The following is a 19,020-nucleotide window of genomic DNA, read 5'->3' on the forward strand; positions in this document are numbered from 1 at the left end:
CACCTGGGACAGCGCACTCACCCATCTGTGCTGTTGTGGACTAAAGGTCGAATTCTGAGAGGTCCCAGTGTGGCCATCTTTTCTTAGCTCTCGATTTGTTTGGAATAGGAACTAGTTCAGTATACATGCAAGGGAGCCTTTAGCCCAGAGGCAGAACCCCACTGCCGTAAAATAAAAGCGTGCTGTGTTTCCTGAGAGGTTATAATTGCTGCAGTTATAAATGTCCAAGTGGAAAAAGAGAGATCTCAGCGTGAGTGACTCAGTGAGTTAACAGGGACCCTCCTGTGAGGGACACCGGCCAAGCCTGGGTGTTTCTCCTGATCCTGAAGGTCCTGCGGCTCCCACAGGCCCTGAGAGAGGAGGCATCCCTGGGACACTCCCAGAGCCTTCCCTTCCTGGCCAGAGGTCGCGGAGGGTCACTGACCCCGCTCATCCCGGCCTGCTGCTCTGGGCCCATCCCCCTTTCAGGGGCCCTGCTCTCTGGCAGCCGTCCCCATGGCTCAGACACTGGAGCCCCAGTGCCCCCTCTGCCTGAACGCCACACAGCAGGCACTGAGATGCTCGCCTGCTTCTGGATGTCTCGCAGTGCTGGGCCAATGCTCCAGGGCCCGTCCTCAGAATTTAAAGCTGGGCAATTTATCACGGGTTCCCACACTGGTCAGTCAGAGCTGATGCAGCACATTTGGGAGAGATGGTCTCTAACAGGGTGAGGGGCCCGAGAGGTACAGAGGTGAGGAAGGGCCCTGGGAATGCTTTGAAAGATCTGCCAAAGTGTTGCTCATCCTGCTGCTAGGCCCTGTGGAATGGGATGAGGCCCCCCACAACTGCCTGGATTCAGCAGAAGCGAGTTTGTGATGAATCCACCAAGACAACGGCAGAGGCCCTTGGCGTCACTCAGCTAGCTTACTGCTAACTGCTTTTGTCTTTGTGGTTATTAGTCCCAGAGGAGGTTGAGAAGCAGAGCGGATTAGGTGGCTTGAGCAGTGTTGCACAGCTGGTGAGAGCTGGAGGTGGGCTGCTTCGGCAGCTGGACGGCCCTACTGTGCCCTACACGAGATGACTTATAGAATCTTCAAATAGTATTTTTAAAAATCCGTCTTTTATTTTAGATCTCTGTTAAAAAGCAGTTCTTCAACATAATTCTGAATTGTGAGGTCAGTTAGGCTGAGTTAAGAATACTCTTTTACAGGACCCCATGAGACACTCTTATTCCTCAGGCTCTAGGCTGGAGGACAGATGTGGGGACTTGCAGAGACAGTGTCCACTCGGTGCCTACCTGTTCTCTTCCCTTTACGTTGGTCTCCCTGAATCACCAGGATGATCCTGGGCAAACCTCATCAAGCACCCCATTGCCAGCCAACTTCTCCAATAAGGGAAGTGGAGCTCAGAGAGGTTGGAGTAACTCACCCAGGGTCACACAGCTGTGGGCAGGATTTTTAATTAGGATTCACACCCAGGTTGATTATGCCAGAAAGTCTAGAGGGGGACTGAGGATGTGCACATAAATTGCTCCAGTGAAAAAGTTAAAACAAGCTTTATGTCACAAGGCGGGGGGTTGGGGGGTGGGGCACAAAGGGACCCTGACAGCTATACTGAAGATGAGAGAACTCTCCACGAACTCACGGAATCTAGGAAAAGGAAGGAAGATCCTGGAAGAGAGGGAGAAGGTGGAGGAATTCAAGGAGCAGGGGGTGGAGAGGGGGGGAGTGGAGTCAGAAGGGGAGACGAGGAGGGGAGGGGGGAGGGGGGAAAGGTGGACACAGCGGGGGCCTGTTGCCCTGTGAGCCTCATTTCTGTCTTGAATTCATGATCTTTTGAATCATTGAGGTATAATTTACATACAGTGAAGTTCACTCTCTTTACTGCCCAGTTCCAAGAGTTTAACTTCCTGTCCTGAAACTCCCGTCCCAGCCACAATAAGAACATTTCTGTCACCCCGCTCTTCCCTGATGGCCCGCAGCCTGCTCTCCGTGAACCTGTTTCCCACCCCGATCTCTCCCCGGGATGTCAGTTCAAGTCTTTGGAGTCTGGTTGCTCTCTCAGTACCTTGGATGTGGATGCAGACAATGGCATCATTTCTTTCTTTCTTCTCAGGCACTGTTCCAGGGATGACTGCGATTATAAGACTTCCATGGGGATGTATAGGTTCTGGTATTGGGTCTTTTTGATAAGAGTGAATTGGTTTAGCTGAGTGGCCTCAAGTAGAGAGTCGTTTAGAACGAGCTGGAGATGGTGCGTGTGGGGTTGCTGCAGGAAGTAGAAGTGACTGCCAGTGGCCAGCAGGCTGTGCCCAGAGACACAGCCTGTCTCCTGGTGAGTCAGGGTGGGTGGGGAGCCTTTCCTTTATCAGGGCTCCAAGTGGCTGTGGGTGTGGTGGGTGCGGTGGGCGCGGTGGGCACAGTGGGTGGGTACTGAGTGGTCTACCCAGGAACAGTTCCTTAATTTTCAGGACAGAAATGCACAGCCTGCCATGAGCTCCCGCTACTGCAGCCTAGGAAACAGGCATAACACTGCCATCATCAACCCAGCAGCCTCAGAACATAGGCTCCTGTCCCGACAACGGACCATTTTGGGAGTTAGGGAGGAAAGCAGAGTGATTAAGTAGTTTCTAAGGAGTGTGTGTGTGAGAGGGAGAGAGGGAATTGAAAAGAAAATATTTAGGCAAATTCCTTTCCAAAATTAAATTGTTAATTTCACATTAAAGTGGTTTGTCAGGTTTAGAATTCCAGTGTTTTTAAAAAAACAGAAAGCATGGATTTGGGAGTGAAACAGAGGTAGAGCTGCATTCCAGATGATTCCAGTAACTTTTTATTATATTAAATGTTAGCATAACCTCTCTGAGCTTCTGTTTTCTCATCTTATAGAGGGGTCTTTACCACTGGGCCACCTGGAAAGCCCGTCCTGGCACAGAGGAGATTCTTAAAAAGAACCTCTGTCTTTGGAATGTCAGCCCTGTTGCAGGAGAGGGCTGTTTCTTGTGTTCTGCCCTCCTCTGATGAGAAAAATCACGATTCTTTGTAACCTCACCGGGATGCAGCCACACCTGAGAGCCCCGGCTCCTGGAAACGTCCCTTCCTGCAGCCTTGCTCTTTCTTTCTGTCTCTGCTGACCCATCTGATGCCATGAGATTGTGCCTGACGCCCTCCGTCTCTTGTTCCTCTCCGTATTCCCCAGGCTGGTTCGTCCCAGCACGTCATCGGACTTTGCTGAATATTCCATTTCAGTCTCCATTAACAACTGACTAGCAGCCGTGGCCAGTGCTTAGGAAACTCTCATGGACATTTCCTGGAGAGGAGTATTCTGCTTTTCTCCAGTGAAGACTTGCAGGGAAGATACTGTTAGCGCTTTTGAAAAGTTACTTTTCAAAGCAAACCTTTCACAAAGGTAAAACATAAGAGTCATAGATTCAGTATTTGAAAGAAAGAGGGATTTCAGCAGCTCAGTGTATCTATCAGGTTTGCTGTTTTGTTTGAAATTGATTTTTTGTTGGAAGCAGGGCTAGGAGACAGTTGAACTTAGCACAGATCAGTTCTACACCTTTTTAGGGGCTGAGTGGTTGGTACTTGAATGGAGGTGAAGTTGAGATGTTGCCTTCCCTTTGGCCGATTCTTCACATACCTGTGAGCACATACCTTTGAGCACAGGTGGGCATTGGTTAATCTGTGTTCAGCCAGGATGGGAAGGAATGTTTTCATTTTTCTTCCTGTCTTCTTCACTTTCTTTTGAAATATTTTGGGGGTGTCTCTTTCCCTCCTTGTGAGATAGCCCCCACTCAAAAGTCAAGTGGGAGTGGGCAGGGAATCATCACAGGATAGCAGGTGTGGAGTGGCGAGTCTGTCCTGCAGCCTTTGCCCTTTAGTGAGGCAGAGAATGTCCTCTGGCTCTTTTCTTTTTTTCCAGCTGAGAACCTCCCTGGTGTGTCTTTTAGTGGGAGCAATCGGAGCTGTAGTTATGTTTGATTTTTAACCAGGCCCTGGCTGCAGGGAAAACATTACCAGATAACTCCCAGGCCACCTTTTGGAAGGGGCTCTGGCTTTTGTTCAGCGGGGTGGGGACAGTGGGAAGGGACGAGGCACAGCGAATGGTTGATCTGCACTGGGACAGGTAGAGGCTCTTTCTTGTCCTGCATCTGCAGCAGAAATGCTGGGGGTCCTGGGCGGCTCACATCCCAGTCTGGAGATTGGGGTCTCCATTTGCAGAATGAGGATTAAGTTCTTTCAAAATCCCCATGAGCTGGAAGCACAAAATTATAACATGTCATTTAAATATATGAAAGGATGCAAGGGGCAGATGAAGTGAACGACGCCGACTTCCACCCTTCACCCACCCAGTGGCTCTGATAGCACTCTGCGTTCTGTGATGGAGCAGAGCTTCACAGCCCCAAGCCTCCTTCACCTGAGGGGCCGCACCCTGCCTTCCGCTGGGGGCTGGCGATGGTGGTGGTGGTGGGACCCCAGCCCCAGCCCTGCCAAGCATTACAGAAGTGAGTTTGGCTTCATCAGTTCTCTGAAAATTACTTGTTGCGTCACTTTTCCAAATCTCATTAAAAGGGCTGCTTTGCTATCAGTTATGTCAGCACGTCCTTGAAAACTGACCAGAGTTTTTGGGGCTTCACAGAACGGGTTAGGGCTTATGTCTCATTTTCCATGGAGGGTTTGGCAGTCAGTCATGCAGTGACTTCCTCCCCCAAGCCTCCCAGATAAATTTTGTCCCTGGTGATTCTGTTTTCATTGCTCTCACCCTGCAGTTTTCACATGGGGTCTCAGAAAACAAAATTCCAGCCCAGTGTAGGCAAGGTCACTCTTCTCCAGGTGTGGTTTAGAGGGGCCACACATAGGTGGGGGCACCCTGCCCACCCTGCCGCTGTAGGAACTAACTGACTCGGAAAAGTCCACCTCACAGGTGGCAGGAGGATGAAGGAGACAGGGAATGGCAAAGATTCTGTGTCACTGTTATGCACCTACTGTATGTCAGGACCCTATCACACCCGCAGTTCCTGCGGCTGCACAGATAGTGTTCAGACGTCCCTCGGACCTCTGCCTATCTGATAGGTACATTGAGTCATGTTTAGGTTCACAGCTCTTGTTTTCATTGATATTTTGAAACCCTCACATTGACTTCAGCACCTTCCCAGTCTTATTGGGTGGCATTTGAAGGCCTGCTAAGTGGGTCTGTGCAGTCTACTTGGGGGAGAGGTTGTTTCGGTGTCTGGGGGTGGAGACCCTGGGGCTGCAGGTGGTCAAGGGCTGTGGGCACTTCTGCCATCAGACTTTTGCTTATTTGTTTGGCTGTTGTTAGTTTTTTTTTTAATTTTACCTGCTAAGACAGCAGAGCATCTTTCCAAAATAGTTCCCTAGGTTTTGTCATGTAAGAAGCAGCCAGAACATTCAGTCTCTCAGTACTCGGGGCCCACTGGGGGGTCCCTAATGCTGGGGATACCACAGGTATCCCCAGATACAAAAAAAAAGATCCCTTCCCTCCAGGAGCCCATGTTCTTGTGGGGGAGACATTGGTAAGTCTGCAGTATATCTGGCTGTAGGTGGGTGCTGCAGACAACCACCCAGCAGGGACAGAAAGGAAGGTCAGGAGAACCCACACTGAGGAGGTGAGAGAGCAAGCCAGGATAGCGCTGCAGGCGGAGAGCGGCATGAGCAAAGGCCCAGGGGCAGGTGTGCGCCTGCTGTGGTCTGCGTGGTGAACAGGAGAGAAGTGAAGCAGCACAGTCAGGGGATGCCAGGCCTGGTCCACCACGGAAGGAGCTTTTAATAGTTGTGGCTACTCATATGAGTCTAGGCTTCCCTGGTGACTCAGTGGCAAAGAATCTGCCTGCCAATGCAGAAGACGCAGGAGATGTGGGTTGGATCCCTGGATCGGGAAGATCCCTGGATCGGGAAGATCCCTGGATCGGGAAGATCCCTGGATCGGGAAGATCCCTGGATCGGGAAGATCCCCTGGAGGAGGACACAGCAACCGACTCCAGTATGCCTGGAGAATCCCATGGACAGAGGAGCCTGGCAGGCTACAGTCCAGGGGTCACAAAGAATTGGACGCGACTGAGCGACAGCACACGTGGACTCACGTATTAGGAGCCCTGGGCCTGTGTTCTTTGTACATGTTCTCTAATTCTTACAAGTGTCTTGAAAGATAATACTGATTATTCCCTTTTATAAATCGGGGGCTTGGACAGTCTAAACGTCAAGACCAGGAATGCACGGAGTAAACGCAGAGCAAGAATCCCACCTGCAGATTCAGGGAAACTCAGTCCGAGTCCTTCTGTGGAGAATGCAGGGCAGGGGCAGTGGGTGCCAGAGGCCCCTCTTTCCTCTTGCCCCCCCACAGCCCGGGATCACAAAGCGTGGGTGCAGCAGGGAGGCCCCTGGACAGCCCCCCCCCAGAGGCCCTGTGCTGCCTTTGGGAAGATTGAAGCTCCTACAGAGTGATTTAGGAGTTTTGGCGGGTCTGACTTTGAGGGCTCACTGATTTGGTTTGTATACTTTTCCTATAGACAGAAAATGTATTGGACATTTTCCACCATAAAAAGGAACCTGCACGCATGGTAGGAAGTTTGGAAAGGAGTCTGTGGTGGGGTTTGGCTCCATCCCTCACTGCATACCCTGAGAAGCTCTGAGGGTCCATGAGACCAAGGCCTAAATGTTCCGTGCCCAGCCTCACACAGAGCTGGTGTTTTGTCAGCAGCAGTCGAGTTGTTTTTAATGTGTTTATTATTATTTTACGATTTCTCATACTAATAAAAACAGTAAGATTGGGATTACTCATAACTCTGCAGCCAAGAGAATATCCTGCCCTGTTCCACTTCCTGCAGGCCCTTGTGGACTGTTCTCCATGTGGGGCTGGCCACAGGGCTCTACTAGAAATAATTAACGGACATTTTGGGGTAGTGCCTGAATTTAAATCAGAAGAATTTTTGTACAGCTCATTCTTGGCTTCCCTTTTTCCCTTAATTCATTGTGCCAGTACGTTTTCATTCAGATTGAGGGAGGAGGACTGGAGCATGGGCGCATGAACATCTGTTTCTAGACACTGCCAACTCCCTGCCAGCTGTGAGGCTAGTGGTCTGCCCTGGCCACCCCTGGGCCCGGCACTGTCCACTCCTCTGCTCTGCGGGGATTGAGATTCTCACGGAGCAGAGTGTCTTCTGCTGCTCACTCAGCAAAGCAGAAGGGAATACCTGATTCCCCAGGTCTTGCCTTATTTTCTTGGCCACAGCTGGTGAAGAAATGAGATGAAAGATGCTTATCTGTGTACTCTGACTTTCAGTGTCTGTGTTCGAGTTTCATGTAGGGCACAGGCACCCCCTGCTTGTGCACGGTTGGGGCAGAGGACTTGAACTGGTGTCTGTCTTATGCTCCAGCTCCCACTTCCCCCACGGGCTGTTCTGCATGAGCTCCCACTTCCCCCACGGGCTGTTCTGCATGAGCCCAGAGCATCCTAAACACAGTGACCTAGTGGCTCACACATGGGTCAGTTTTTCCCTTTCACAGTGGGAAGGGTAATGTTTGCAGGTGTCCCCTAACTTGGGGCGCTCATTCTGGGGTCCTCATGTGCGGAGCTGGGTCCAGCATCTCCTCCCCCTGGCACCTTCAGGTCACTCGCTGCCGCCATGCAGACATCATGACCGGCTGCCACGTCTCTGTGGATGGGGCACGGGCAGCAGGGGTGCCAGCCTGTGGAGCCAGAGAACCTGGGTTTTGGTCCCATCTGCACTTTGCAGCAGCTCCCCAACCTGGGAAAGTTACTCATGCTCTTTCAGCCTCAATTCTTCATCTTTACAAAGGGAATATGCTAGAAAGTCAGAGAAAATACACTTGAGTGCATACTCCGTGATTGGTGCTCTGTGACCACCAGCTGTCACTGATACCATTCCCTAACGACCCTATGGCTGCATCTAGTTCCTGCCTCTTACTTAGACGCTCACATCCAGTTGTGTCTTGCAGGCTTGGTTTATTTACTGTATTTTGTGTATCATTGCTCCCCCCAGCCTTCCCACCAGGCACTGCCTTAAAAGGAGGGTCCCTAGGTTCATACCAGCCTGTATCTCTGTGTCCAGTGTCCCCCGTCACTTCTCGCTCTGCTTCTTCCTCTTGTGCACGTTTGAGATAAGAAGGAAGCTGGAGTCTCATGCGCTCTCAGCATTGCAGCCCAAGATACCCCACAGGTCTCTGTCCTGGAGTGTCAACCCTGTGTTTTTAAAAAAAGCTGAAACCTGCCGATGGTGAAGTGCATCAGGGCCAGAGCTGGGTCCTTCAGAGCGGCTCCAGGCCCAGTCGCCGCTGGAAAGCAGTGGCTCCCGGGGCCGCAGACATGGGTCAAGCCCTCTGCGGCTCCGTTATTGTGGTCTGCCTGCAGTTTCACAGTTGGGAATACAGGAGGCAGAGGAGGATGCAGTGGCGAGGTGCTGACCGCGAGCTCTCTTGTGCTATTGAGTGCCCTCCCAGCTCTTTGTTGTAAGCCAGTGAGTGGTTGACTGCCGCCGCCAAGTCTGTAATTAGTGATAGTGGCAGAGGGTTCCACTCTCCCCATCTGCATTGGAGACCTAATTTTGTGTTCCTTGGCCGTCCCTGTGCATGGAGATCAGTGCTTACCCCTCTGTGTTTCGAGGTCCTGCTGTGCCTTCGTGGGCACCTTCTTGGCCCAAAGATGCTGCACTTCCAGGAAGGCAGGCCGGAGACCAGTTCCTGTGCTTTCTCTTTTTGTTGAGCTGCGTATTTGGATTCTAGCAGATCTCAGGTTGAGAACAGCAGGCACCTGTGTTAGATGTTCAGTTTACTAAGGACTTGTTACCCAGGCCGCTGGAAGATGCCTTGTAGGTGCCGACAGAAGCTCTCTCCTGTCTTATATGCACCGTCCATTCTCGAGTCTTGGAGACTCGTGAGTGGAGCTGTGCTCACCATTCATGCTACAGATGAAATGAACAGTGAGCCCTCGAGGCAAGGTGACTCTGAGTGTGAGGAAGCCCAAAGATTCTCTAAATGACCATTCTCTTTGCATAAAGAGGTAGGGCCTGAAGATGTTTGGTTATTCAGATTTCTTTGTGGGCATTTGCTATGCAGGAGTATATGTAGAATTTTTGGATTCTAGGAGAGTCTTTGGCCCTGAGCATTCTAAGTTATGAATTTGTTTATTCAGACAAAATATAGATGTGTTCTAAGAGCCCAAAGCCCCCTTTCATCTTTGACTTACAGTCTGTCTCTCGTTTTCTCCCCACCAGTGCTGCATACGCAGGGCCCTGTGGACGGCAGTCTTTACGCCAAGGTGAGAAAGAAGAGTGCTTCAGATCCCAGTGTCCCAGGCGGGTCCCCTGCCGTACCAGCCACCAGCAGCCCAGACCATAGCGACCACACCCTGTCTGTCAGCAGTGACTCGGGCCACTCCACAGCCTCGGTGAGGACCGACAGGACCGAGGAGCACCTGACTCCAGGACCCAAGAGGGGCCTGAGCCCCCAGGAAAAGGCCGAGCTGGATCAGTTGCTCAGTGGCTTTGGCCTCGAGGATTCTGGAAGCCCCGTGAAGGATATGAGTGATGCTCGCAGCAAGTACAGCGGGACCCGCCACGTTGTACCGGCGCAGGTCCACGTGAACGGAGACACCACCCCCAAGGACCGAGAGACGGACATCCTGGATGACGAGATGCCCAGCCACGACCTGCACAGCGTGGACAGCATCGGGACCCTGTCCTCCTCTGAGGGCCACCAGTCAGCCCACCTGAGCCCCTTCACCTGCCACCAGAGCAGCCAGAACTCCCTCCTGTCTGATGGATTCGGCAGCACCGCCGGCGAAGATCAGCATGGTGCTCTGGCCCCAGATCTGGGACTCGCCGTGGAGCCCCTGTTCGAGCGAGAGCGGGCTTTTGGGAGCCGCGAGCCGAAGCAGCCGCAGCCTGTGCTCAGGAAGCCCTCTGTGCCCGCCCAGACACAGGCCTACGGGCCAAGCAGCTACTCCACGCAGACCTGGGTGCGCCAGCAGCAGATGGTGGCCGCTCACCAGTACAGCTTTGCCCCTGATGGGGAGGCCAGGCTCAGCAGCCGTGGTGCAGCCGACAGTTCTGGCCTGCTGCAGACGCAGCCTAGGGTCCCGCTCACCCCCACTCGGGGGGCCAGCAGCAGAGTGGCCGTCCAGAGGGGCATAGGCCCTGGACCACATCCTCCCGATATACAGAGACCCCCTCCTGGCAAAGTAGCCTTCAGACCCAGGATTCCAGATGTCAAAGTCGTGAATGGTACTGGCCCGGAGCTGGGTGCAGACCCTTCCCCAGGCTCACCCACCCTGGACATCGACCAGTCAATCGAACAGCTCAACAGGCTGATCTTGGAGCTGGACCCCACCTTTGAGCCCATCCCCACCCACATGAACATGTCAGGCAGCCAGGCCAACGGCCCCATGCCCCCAGAAGGCATGGGAGGCGGGCTGCGGGCCAGTGGCCGCCTGCAGGACACAGGAGATGGCCCTGGCAGGGCCCCAGTGAGGCAAGGTGAGCTGGGGTTTCATGCGATGCACACTTGCCTGTGTCTGTGTTTTATAGAATAAGGTTTTATGGAAGAGCTCTGGGCTCGTCACAGAGTCTGAAAGAGGGGAATGAGGAGGACAGTTGGGGCCTTGGGCACAGTCTTGTGAGGACAGGCAAGTGAGCACACCATTCAGGTGTGGACGGTAGCCACGAGCTGGCCACCCAGGGAGGCTGTTCATGGGGCAGCAAGCTCAAGCTAGAGAGAGAGGGTCATGGGGTGGATGGAGGTGGGGAGTGGGAGGAGTAATGGAGGGGTAGGTTCTGAGGAGTTGGGGCCTAGAGGCTTGGTAAGGCTCCCAGCCACCACAGCAGGCTGCACGGTCCAGCGGCAGCCCCAGGACAACAGGGATGTGAGCCCTGAGGGTGTCCCTGTGTACACCCTGGAGCCTTCTGGGCTCTGCTGCGCAGGAGGCGGGCACTGTGCAGGCTCTTAGAACGTGGCTTGTGTGGAGTCAGGGCCAGGCCTGGGAAGGCTGCAGGTGGCTGTAGTGGAGAGAGGTGACCTCTGGGTGTATGGCTGAGTGGATGTGGGAGCAAGCGTTGAGTTCTAGCCTGTGATAGGCTCTCCATGTTGGAAAGGCACAGGCTGTAGGACCAGGGCGGATGCCCCGCAGGTTGTGGGCACTGGGACAGAGTGGGTCAAGGAATAGTATGTGAGGCCATCGGGGGAGTGTGTTTATAGAAACTTCCACACAGAGGAGATGGGGCCAAGTCTAGAAGCTTCCACACAGAGGAGAAGGGCCAAATCAAGTATCCAAACCTGAGTGCTGCTGAAGTCTGGGGAGGTTTAGGGAGGGGTGGAGCTGCAAGGACCCAGGGGTCACCGTGGGGTTGAGAGTGTGCTGACCAGTGAGACCAGGCGTCCCTGTGTTGGCATGGAGGTGCGCATCCACATCTTTGGTATCAGCTGGTTCCCTAAGGATGCTGCCTCTAAGAGTGAAGATGGGAGGCGGGATGAAGGAAGGATTCCGTAGCTTCCTCCTAGTCCTGAGTCTGACCCCGAGGGCTGAGCCCGGGTCACTGATGGGGCAGAAGTGCTGCTCTTGCCGCTGGCATCGTTCTGGGCCCTTTCATCTTCTCAGGCCGTTCAGCTGCAAGGGCCCTTCCCATCTTACAGTTGAGTTTCCAGAGGTGTCAGGACATGGCCTTGCAAGGTCTCATAGGTGGTTTGCAATAGAGCAGGACTCAGCCCCGTGGCTGCACACAGAGGCCCTGCCTGCTTTGCAGTCATACAGGGTGGATTTCAGACCCAGCCAGGTCCCAGATGGCTTGGGGAACCTGAGCTTTGCAGACCTCGGGCCTGTCTAACTGTGCGTTGGCTGACTGTGTGCTTTGGGTTAAGGGTGTAGTTTCTGAATTTCTCTTCGCTCCATCTATTAATCCCTATCACATACCCGGCTAGTGGAAAAGTACAGGCAGTGCTGGTCCACAAGCCCCTGAAGGGTACCTGGATCCTAAGTGTGATGATGCTGTGACATCCGGGCTTCCTGGTGGCTCGATGCTAGAGAATCTACCTGCAGTGCAGGAGACGCAGGTCCGATCCCTGGGTTGGCAAGAACCCACTCCAGTGTTCTTGCCTGGAGAACCCTGTGGACAGAGGAGCCTGGTGGGCTAAGTCCATGGGATCACAAAGAGTGGGACATGACTGAAGCCACTGAGTTCGCAAGCACGCTGTGACATTCATTTCCTTTCCCTGAGTACCTGGGCCTTTGGATATCAGAAGTTTGGGAGTTGGGAAAAACTGAGAGAGCCTTCTGGGAGTAGGTTATCAGACTTGAATATGTAGCTGTCAGACAACAGTAGTTAATTGTAGCAACAAAACGGATGGAAGGATTTGGATATATGAACTCATTTAGTCAGATACATTCAGGAGATTCTGAGTTTAAAAAAAGTTTCAGTGGGAACAAAGCTATCCGCATCCTGTCTCTTACCTCGCCAAACCTACTTATAAAGAATTTCTTGGAAAAATTAAAACCAGAAATCTTTTTTTTCTTTCTTTCTTTCTTGGATTAAAACCTCCTTTGAGATTTGGAAGAGGTTGGAGGTGGCTGAGTGTATGGAAGAGGGAAGGATTCTAAGCTCGGGTTACCGTCTGACAGCTTCCTTTAGTTCGTTTTCCAGTGGATGGAACATAGTCCCGAATGATTCTTCTGTCTTGTAACAGTAGAACATAGAGCCTGGGGTTTTAGAAAGTCCCTTCATCTCCTCCAACCTTTAGTTAGCTATACTTAAATTACTTGATAAACTCATCCCTGTAATTACTGGAATTTTAATTTTGATTTTAGATCTTTTCTATTTCCTGATCTTATAAAGTAGTGACATTTTTAAAATGAAGGGACTTGAATACTTCAACAGACCTGTAAAATTTCAGCGAATGTTAGGTTATTAATTATGCAAATTCAGTTAAGAGTGTTTATTAATCCATTCATGTTTGTTAGGAATCTTGGGTATTTGTCAGTTTTCTTCCATACTTGTAAAACTATGGTGATGTCAGGGGATGAGGTATAAATAAACATGGGCACTAATCTTCAGAGACTCCTGAAATTTGGGCATGAGCTTCTGGTAGGACCCCTGAGCAGCGATGAATACCCGCCAGCTGGGCAGCTGGCAGCTTACAGCGTGAGGACTGGCCTTCTAACTCGGAGTTCGGCTTTCAGTTTCAGAGTGAGCTCCTGTTTGAGAACAGTGCCGAGCTGGGAAGTGCAGAGCCTTGGAGACTCACACCACACTGATGAAAAGGATCTGGACAGTGTAGAGGGTTCTTGGAACAGTCTGCAGGTGGACTTCTGGCTCTCGTTCTGGGACGTCTTGTCTTGCTAGAAATCCCATCTAAAGAATGTGCGTGTCTCTAGCTTTCAGCCCTTTGAATTGAGGTGGAGAGAGAACTTCCTTCTCTCCCTGGCTAGTGTAGAGGACTAGTGTAGTGTAGTGTCGATTTTAATATTGAAATGTCATCTGAGTATTTACATCTTTCAACTGCAAAAAAAGCTAGATCAGCCAGCAATAGAAAAAAATCAGTAGATGGCAAGGAGAGTCAGCTAACCAACTGATGCTGAGTTGTGGAACCTTTCAGAAGGTTCGGGGATGCTGGATCCCTGTGCTTTGAAGATGTTCAGATCCCCAGTGCACACATCCATCCTCTGGATGGGGGAAGCCAGGGCTGCCAAGCGGCACTGGTCCACATGTGGTTCTTGACTCTGCCATACTGAGTAGGAAGGGGACGATGAGTCTGAAAGGCTCCATGATATTTGCAGGACAATGGCTCTCAGCCCACAGATGCGTCGTCCCATGTCTGTGTGCCTGAGGCTCACCCTATTGATGTGGGTCAGTATCTGACCAGAGTGGCCTCATGTCTTGCACACAAATAGCAGATAGGCTGGAAAGCTTCTATGAAGCTGTATTTTCTGCATGAGACCCTCCTTGGCCTGCCTTGCATCTTGCTCCCAGATGCTGACTGCCGCATAGTGTGTCTTAATTCTGAGTGTAGAAAAAGGTTTGTCACAGAAACTTTAGCATCCTGAAGTTAGTGAAATCCTTCACTGTTTGCAGATTGTGTCCTGATTATGAGAAAGACAAGTTACCTGGTGGTAGGGAGTTGGGGGTGGTGTTACCTGGAACTCCTCCTGGGGATTGCTGCCATGTCCTGCACGGCTCACACTGCACCAGCTCTTCGGGCAGCAGCATGTCTACCATGGCGCTGGTTACTTCTGAGATGACAATTACATGCGAAGGCTAAGCATTTTCTGAGAAAGTCTACCTGCAGTCAGCACAATAATAATAATATTGAGGATGGTGGTGGTGGTAGGGTTAATGATGATAATGATGGTGGTGGTGATGGTGGTGAGGGTGATGATGATGACGGTGGTGGGGGTGGTGATGGTAGGTGATAGTGAGCACTGCCACTCAGCACCTTCCCTGTTCTTGGCGCTATGTCTGCATCACCCCTGATGTTCATTCCCAATGAATAAACAGGCTTCCCTAGAAGCTCAGCTGGTAAAGAACCCGCCTGCAATGCAGGAGACCCCAGTTTGATTCCTGGGTCAGGAAGATCCCCTGAAGAAGGGTTAGGCTACCCACTCCAGTATTCTGGCCTGGAGAATTCCACAGACAGAGGAGTCTGGCAGGCTACAGTCCATGGGGTTGCAAAGAGTTAGACACCACTGAGCGCCTTTCACTTTCATAGTGTATAAACAGCCTCCATCTGTCTCACTCTGCATCCTATGGCTGAGACCTAATTCCACTCAAATTCTTCTCCCAGATCAAAAATCCCCTGGAGGGCAGTACCAGTGACTTCGTTTGTTTCCTGTCACATAGTAATGTTTGTAAATAGAGCAGATGTGCTGGTGGAAGTGCAGGTGGCCCTCCAAGAACTCATGTGTCTTTGCTGAATTGGCTTGGAGAACTTGGCGAGGTTCATCATGGGCTGTGTAGGAAGTCAGTCTTGGCTCATGAGACAAGAGAAAGGCCCTACAGTGGTGGAGTCTCAGAAAGCCTTGGGAGGCCTTATCAAATGGGGTGAGGTGTGGAGGCGTTTCACTCCGTGCAGGTGCTCAGCGCCTCTGCGGCTCCCCTGCTCTGAGCGGACATCAGACTGTGCTTCAGCCACAGCCTGTCTGGGCACTGCTGGGGCCTTGTGCTGCCCCACCCCTGAGGCCACCCAGCTGCATTGCATCCCTGCTCCAAAGTGGGTTTCTTAGATCACATCCTTTAAGTGAGGGGAGATTTCAACTGATAATACCAAGTAACAAAAGGAATGACTCAATATGTGAAGTTTATGATTCCACGGATGGCAGGAGGCCAGCTCTCTTTGCTCATACCTGCGGGCTCCTTGTTTCCTATTGTCGAGATACTTTATTCGTGGCACATCAACTCCCCCACCCACAACTGTCGGCTCCTGGCCGGCCTCATGTTCAGTTCACAGCTGGCACTAGGACATTGTGCCAGCGCCCCTCTTGTGCTTCTGTGGGCACAGTCATCCCTGCAGGAGTGCCCGTCCACGTCAAAGGTCTGATTTATGCTGAAGGAGAGTCACAGTAACAAGTATCAACTTCCAGTCCTTGATAGTGGGAAGCCCATCAATTTAAATTATGCATTAAACTCCAGCCAAAGGGAACCAGTATGAGAACCCAAGGTCCTCAGCCGTGGGTCCGCACCATGAGTGTGGGACCTCCTGAGCACGGGTGGGAGCTGTGGCGGCAGGAGCCCACAGGGGTGTGACAGGAGATCCAGGGGCATCGGGGAGTAGAGAGCAAGGCCTTTCTGGGGGAAAGGTGGGTGCGGGCTGTGCAGACACTGGGGAGAGGCCGGGCCCAGGTGCGCGGAAGTGCAGGTGTGTTCACGGATCAGGAATCCAGGTGCACGGAGAGGGAGGAGAAGAGGGAAGAAGGGTTGAGTGTGGACACAGAACACATCTGAGACAGAATTCCTGCCTTCAGTATTTCCTCTGTTCCCCAAGGTCACAGACCCTGAGTCGGGGAAAAGTTTCTTGGGCTGACCCCAGCATCACCTGGGGCAGCAGGACCCAGGCCTACTGTGGACCCCAGCGAGCTGCTGCAAGGCTTTAGGGGCAGCCCCTGTGCTTCCAGGGAAGCCGGGCTTCTCAGAGCTAAGAAGCCTCCTCCAGGATTGCCTGCTTTCAAAGCACTCCTGGTTCCTCTGGTTGAACGAGGTGGAAGATGACGTCCTGTCACAAAGAGGAAGCCTGAGGTCAGAGAGGGCAGGTGACTCAGACTCAGAGTTGGCCCATGGGCCCTTCCTGTGTTAGTTCTTAGGCATTTCCGGGAAGAGGGTACCGGATCAGGATCAGAACCTGCTGCAGACTGTGTGATCTGGGGATGTATTGAGCAGAGAAGGAGGGCTCAGTGCTTGTCTCTCCACCCTTAGGCCTTTTCTCATCACCTTCCAAGACAGGATGACCATTGGCTGGTCAGGGGTGGTCCTGTATCCAGGGGGCAGGACCTGGCATCCCTGCAGAAGCTGGCTGCAGTTCTGTGTCCTTGGGCGGATAGGACTTGGTAGGGCCCACCCTGGCAGCTGCAGGCAATCTCAGGAATAAGAGGGTGAAGGATGAGTTCCGCTGGTTTCCTCTGGGAAACACAGAGCAAAGCGCTAACTCATTGAAACTAGGATTTGGTTCTCTTTGGGCGGGTTTAGATGGTGGGTGCTATGCTCGCAAGTCTAATGAAGTCTGGATTCGGGTTCACTCATGTTATCTGAAGAGCTCTAGCAGAGTAGAGCTCAATGTGTCTATACCTCCATACCTCTTCAGCATCTTCAGCTGAGTCACTTTTATTCAGTATTGCAAGATGAGAAAGTCAAACAGAGATCTGTTGCAGAACAGTCTGAATATGCTTAACACTGAACTGTGCACTTAAAAATGGTCAAGGTGGTAAGTGTAGTGTTATGTGTTTTTAACACACAAGAAAAGGTGAGTATATTTTAAAGGCTACAGTAATTTCTTAATTGACCTGCTCTGTGTATGCATATTTGCATCCCTTCGAGTCTGTCAAAGTCATGGCTCCGACGTGGGTGTCTGCCTGACGCTGTCTCACCCTCCACTTGCCTCTCTTCCTCCTTCCTTCCATGTACAAGGTCCTGATCACATAAGTCTGGAAGGGGCTTGTGGTTAGAGTTTCTGGCTGCCTGCTGTGATCACAGTCCCTGGACCCAGTTAATCTAACTCCACCTTCAAACCTGCCCTCTCATTGCACACTGAAACCCCCTGTACCTTCAGCTGTCCGCTAGAGCTGTTCCCACTGAACAAGGTGGTGAGCGTCCTTGGGTCAGCGAAGGCTTACTGGGTACTGTCCGCTAGAGCTGTTCCCACTGAACAAGGTGGTGAGCGTCCTTGGGTCAGCGAAGGCTTACTGGGTACCGTCGGTGTCCTCATGACCGCTCTGGATGTTGTTTTCAACCTCAGCTGGAGCATATATTTTCAGGCTGTGTGTCATACTGACCAGTCTCAGTACAGCTGCAGGCTGCCCTGGACCTCAGAACACACAGGAGCAGGGAGCCACCTGGCACGATGCTTCCCTCAGGGAGCCTGAGGAGGCCTGGAGCTCCATTCAGTGGCCTCCACCTGTCAGGGACTCTCTTGGTGGTCTTAGGTCAGCCTAGGGTCACATTCTCTCTGAAATGCTTTCCCGACCCCCATCTCTTCCCCACGTGTCCAGGCTCACCACCCATCTCCATGGAAAACACTGACCTGTGACTGTCCCTTTGCTCTATTACCACCGCCGCCACCCCCAGCCACCCCATGCCAATCATGATCTCCTGGAAAGCAGGAGGAACCAAGAATTTTGGTGGCGGGGGAGGAACTTCCTCCTACCCAAGCCTACCAGGGAGGGAACCAGGGTAAAAGAGATTGTGGAGCGCTGGCCAGTGAACCCAAGCTGAGGGCTTCTGGTGATGTTTCTGGGAAGGACTCTTGTTCTCTATTTGTTGCCACAGGGGAAACTGCACTTTCTCCACCTATGAGGTCCTATCACTGAAGACAAGTGGTAGGTGGGGTATTCAGGTGCCATCAGCAGTCCAAAAGGAGGGTCCCGCCTGGGGTTAGGACAAGCCATGCCCTGTCAAACTGATGCTTTAGGACCATGAAGAGCGGTGGACAAACAGATGCCCACAAGCGCACATTTGGTGATGGAGTTGGCCTGCCATGTTGCAGGGAGCTCTGCATGCTTCTAATTTGGGAAAGATTTTAGAGTGAGAAATGCATGGTCATTGCTGGGAGCTGTTGTTTCAACTACTTACTTTCATTGCATAAAAAGCATGTTATAAATTTGAGAGTTGATGAATCAGTTCCTTTTGCTCCAGCGACCCTCACTGTACCAACAGGCGGATTTGAGTGCCCCAGGCGGTCACCCTGACGGGCGTCTCCCCACGTTCCTGAGAGGCCTGCAGGTGTGGCCTCTTCTACCTGCTCTGCACCACCTGGGCTGGCCTGCAGCAGTGATTCTCAACCCCTCAGACCCACCATTCTGTGTTTAGAACATCTCTTATCTGATGCCAACTTTACTACCCTGAAATCAAAGTCACAGCTTATATAAACTACTTAAACACAGTTTTTTAAAATATATGTAACACCCTAACACTCATGTTAAAGTATAAATTTTTTTTAAAAAAGCAATTTATTTAATTTAGTGTTCATCCTAAGGTGAAAACCCTCAGGCAGGCCAGCCTAGGGAACAAAAATCATCCCCTCAGATCCTTTTTATTGGGGAAAAATGCATCTATTGTAAAATTCACCATTTAAGCATTTAAAATGTACAATTAAATGGCATTAAGTACCTTCACAATGTCATATAACCATCCCCTCTATCTAGCTCCAGAGCACTTCTAAACTTTCAAAAGGAAATCTGTACTCAGGGGCAGTCACCCCCATTCCCCACTCTCCCAGCCCCTGGGAGCCCCAGTCTGTTTCCTGTCTCTGGGGAGTCCCCTCCTCTGGGCATTTCACATAAGTGAGGTCCTAGGATATGTGTTGCCTTTGCAGT

At 51.8% G+C, this 19,020-nt stretch overlaps 1 protein-coding gene across 5 annotated transcripts in view; it reads left to right on the forward strand.

Moving 5' to 3' along the window:
* Positions 1-19,020, forward strand: part of TNS3 (tensin 3) — a 223,255-nt gene that overhangs the window by 147,736 nt on the left and 56,499 nt on the right. For all 5 annotated transcript variants that reach the window (XM_069586826.1, XM_069586828.1, XM_069586827.1 and 2 more), the window contains one exon: positions 9,230-10,489. In XM_069586826.1, the coding sequence (XP_069442927.1) occupies positions 9,230-10,489 (1,260 nt within the window). The remainder of the gene's footprint in view (positions 1-9,229; positions 10,490-19,020) is intronic.

This window comes from Ovis canadensis, chromosome 4 (genome assembly GCF_042477335.2).
Source record: "Ovis canadensis isolate MfBH-ARS-UI-01 breed Bighorn chromosome 4, ARS-UI_OviCan_v2, whole genome shotgun sequence".
Lineage (NCBI taxonomy): Eukaryota > Metazoa > Chordata > Mammalia > Artiodactyla > Bovidae > Ovis > Ovis canadensis.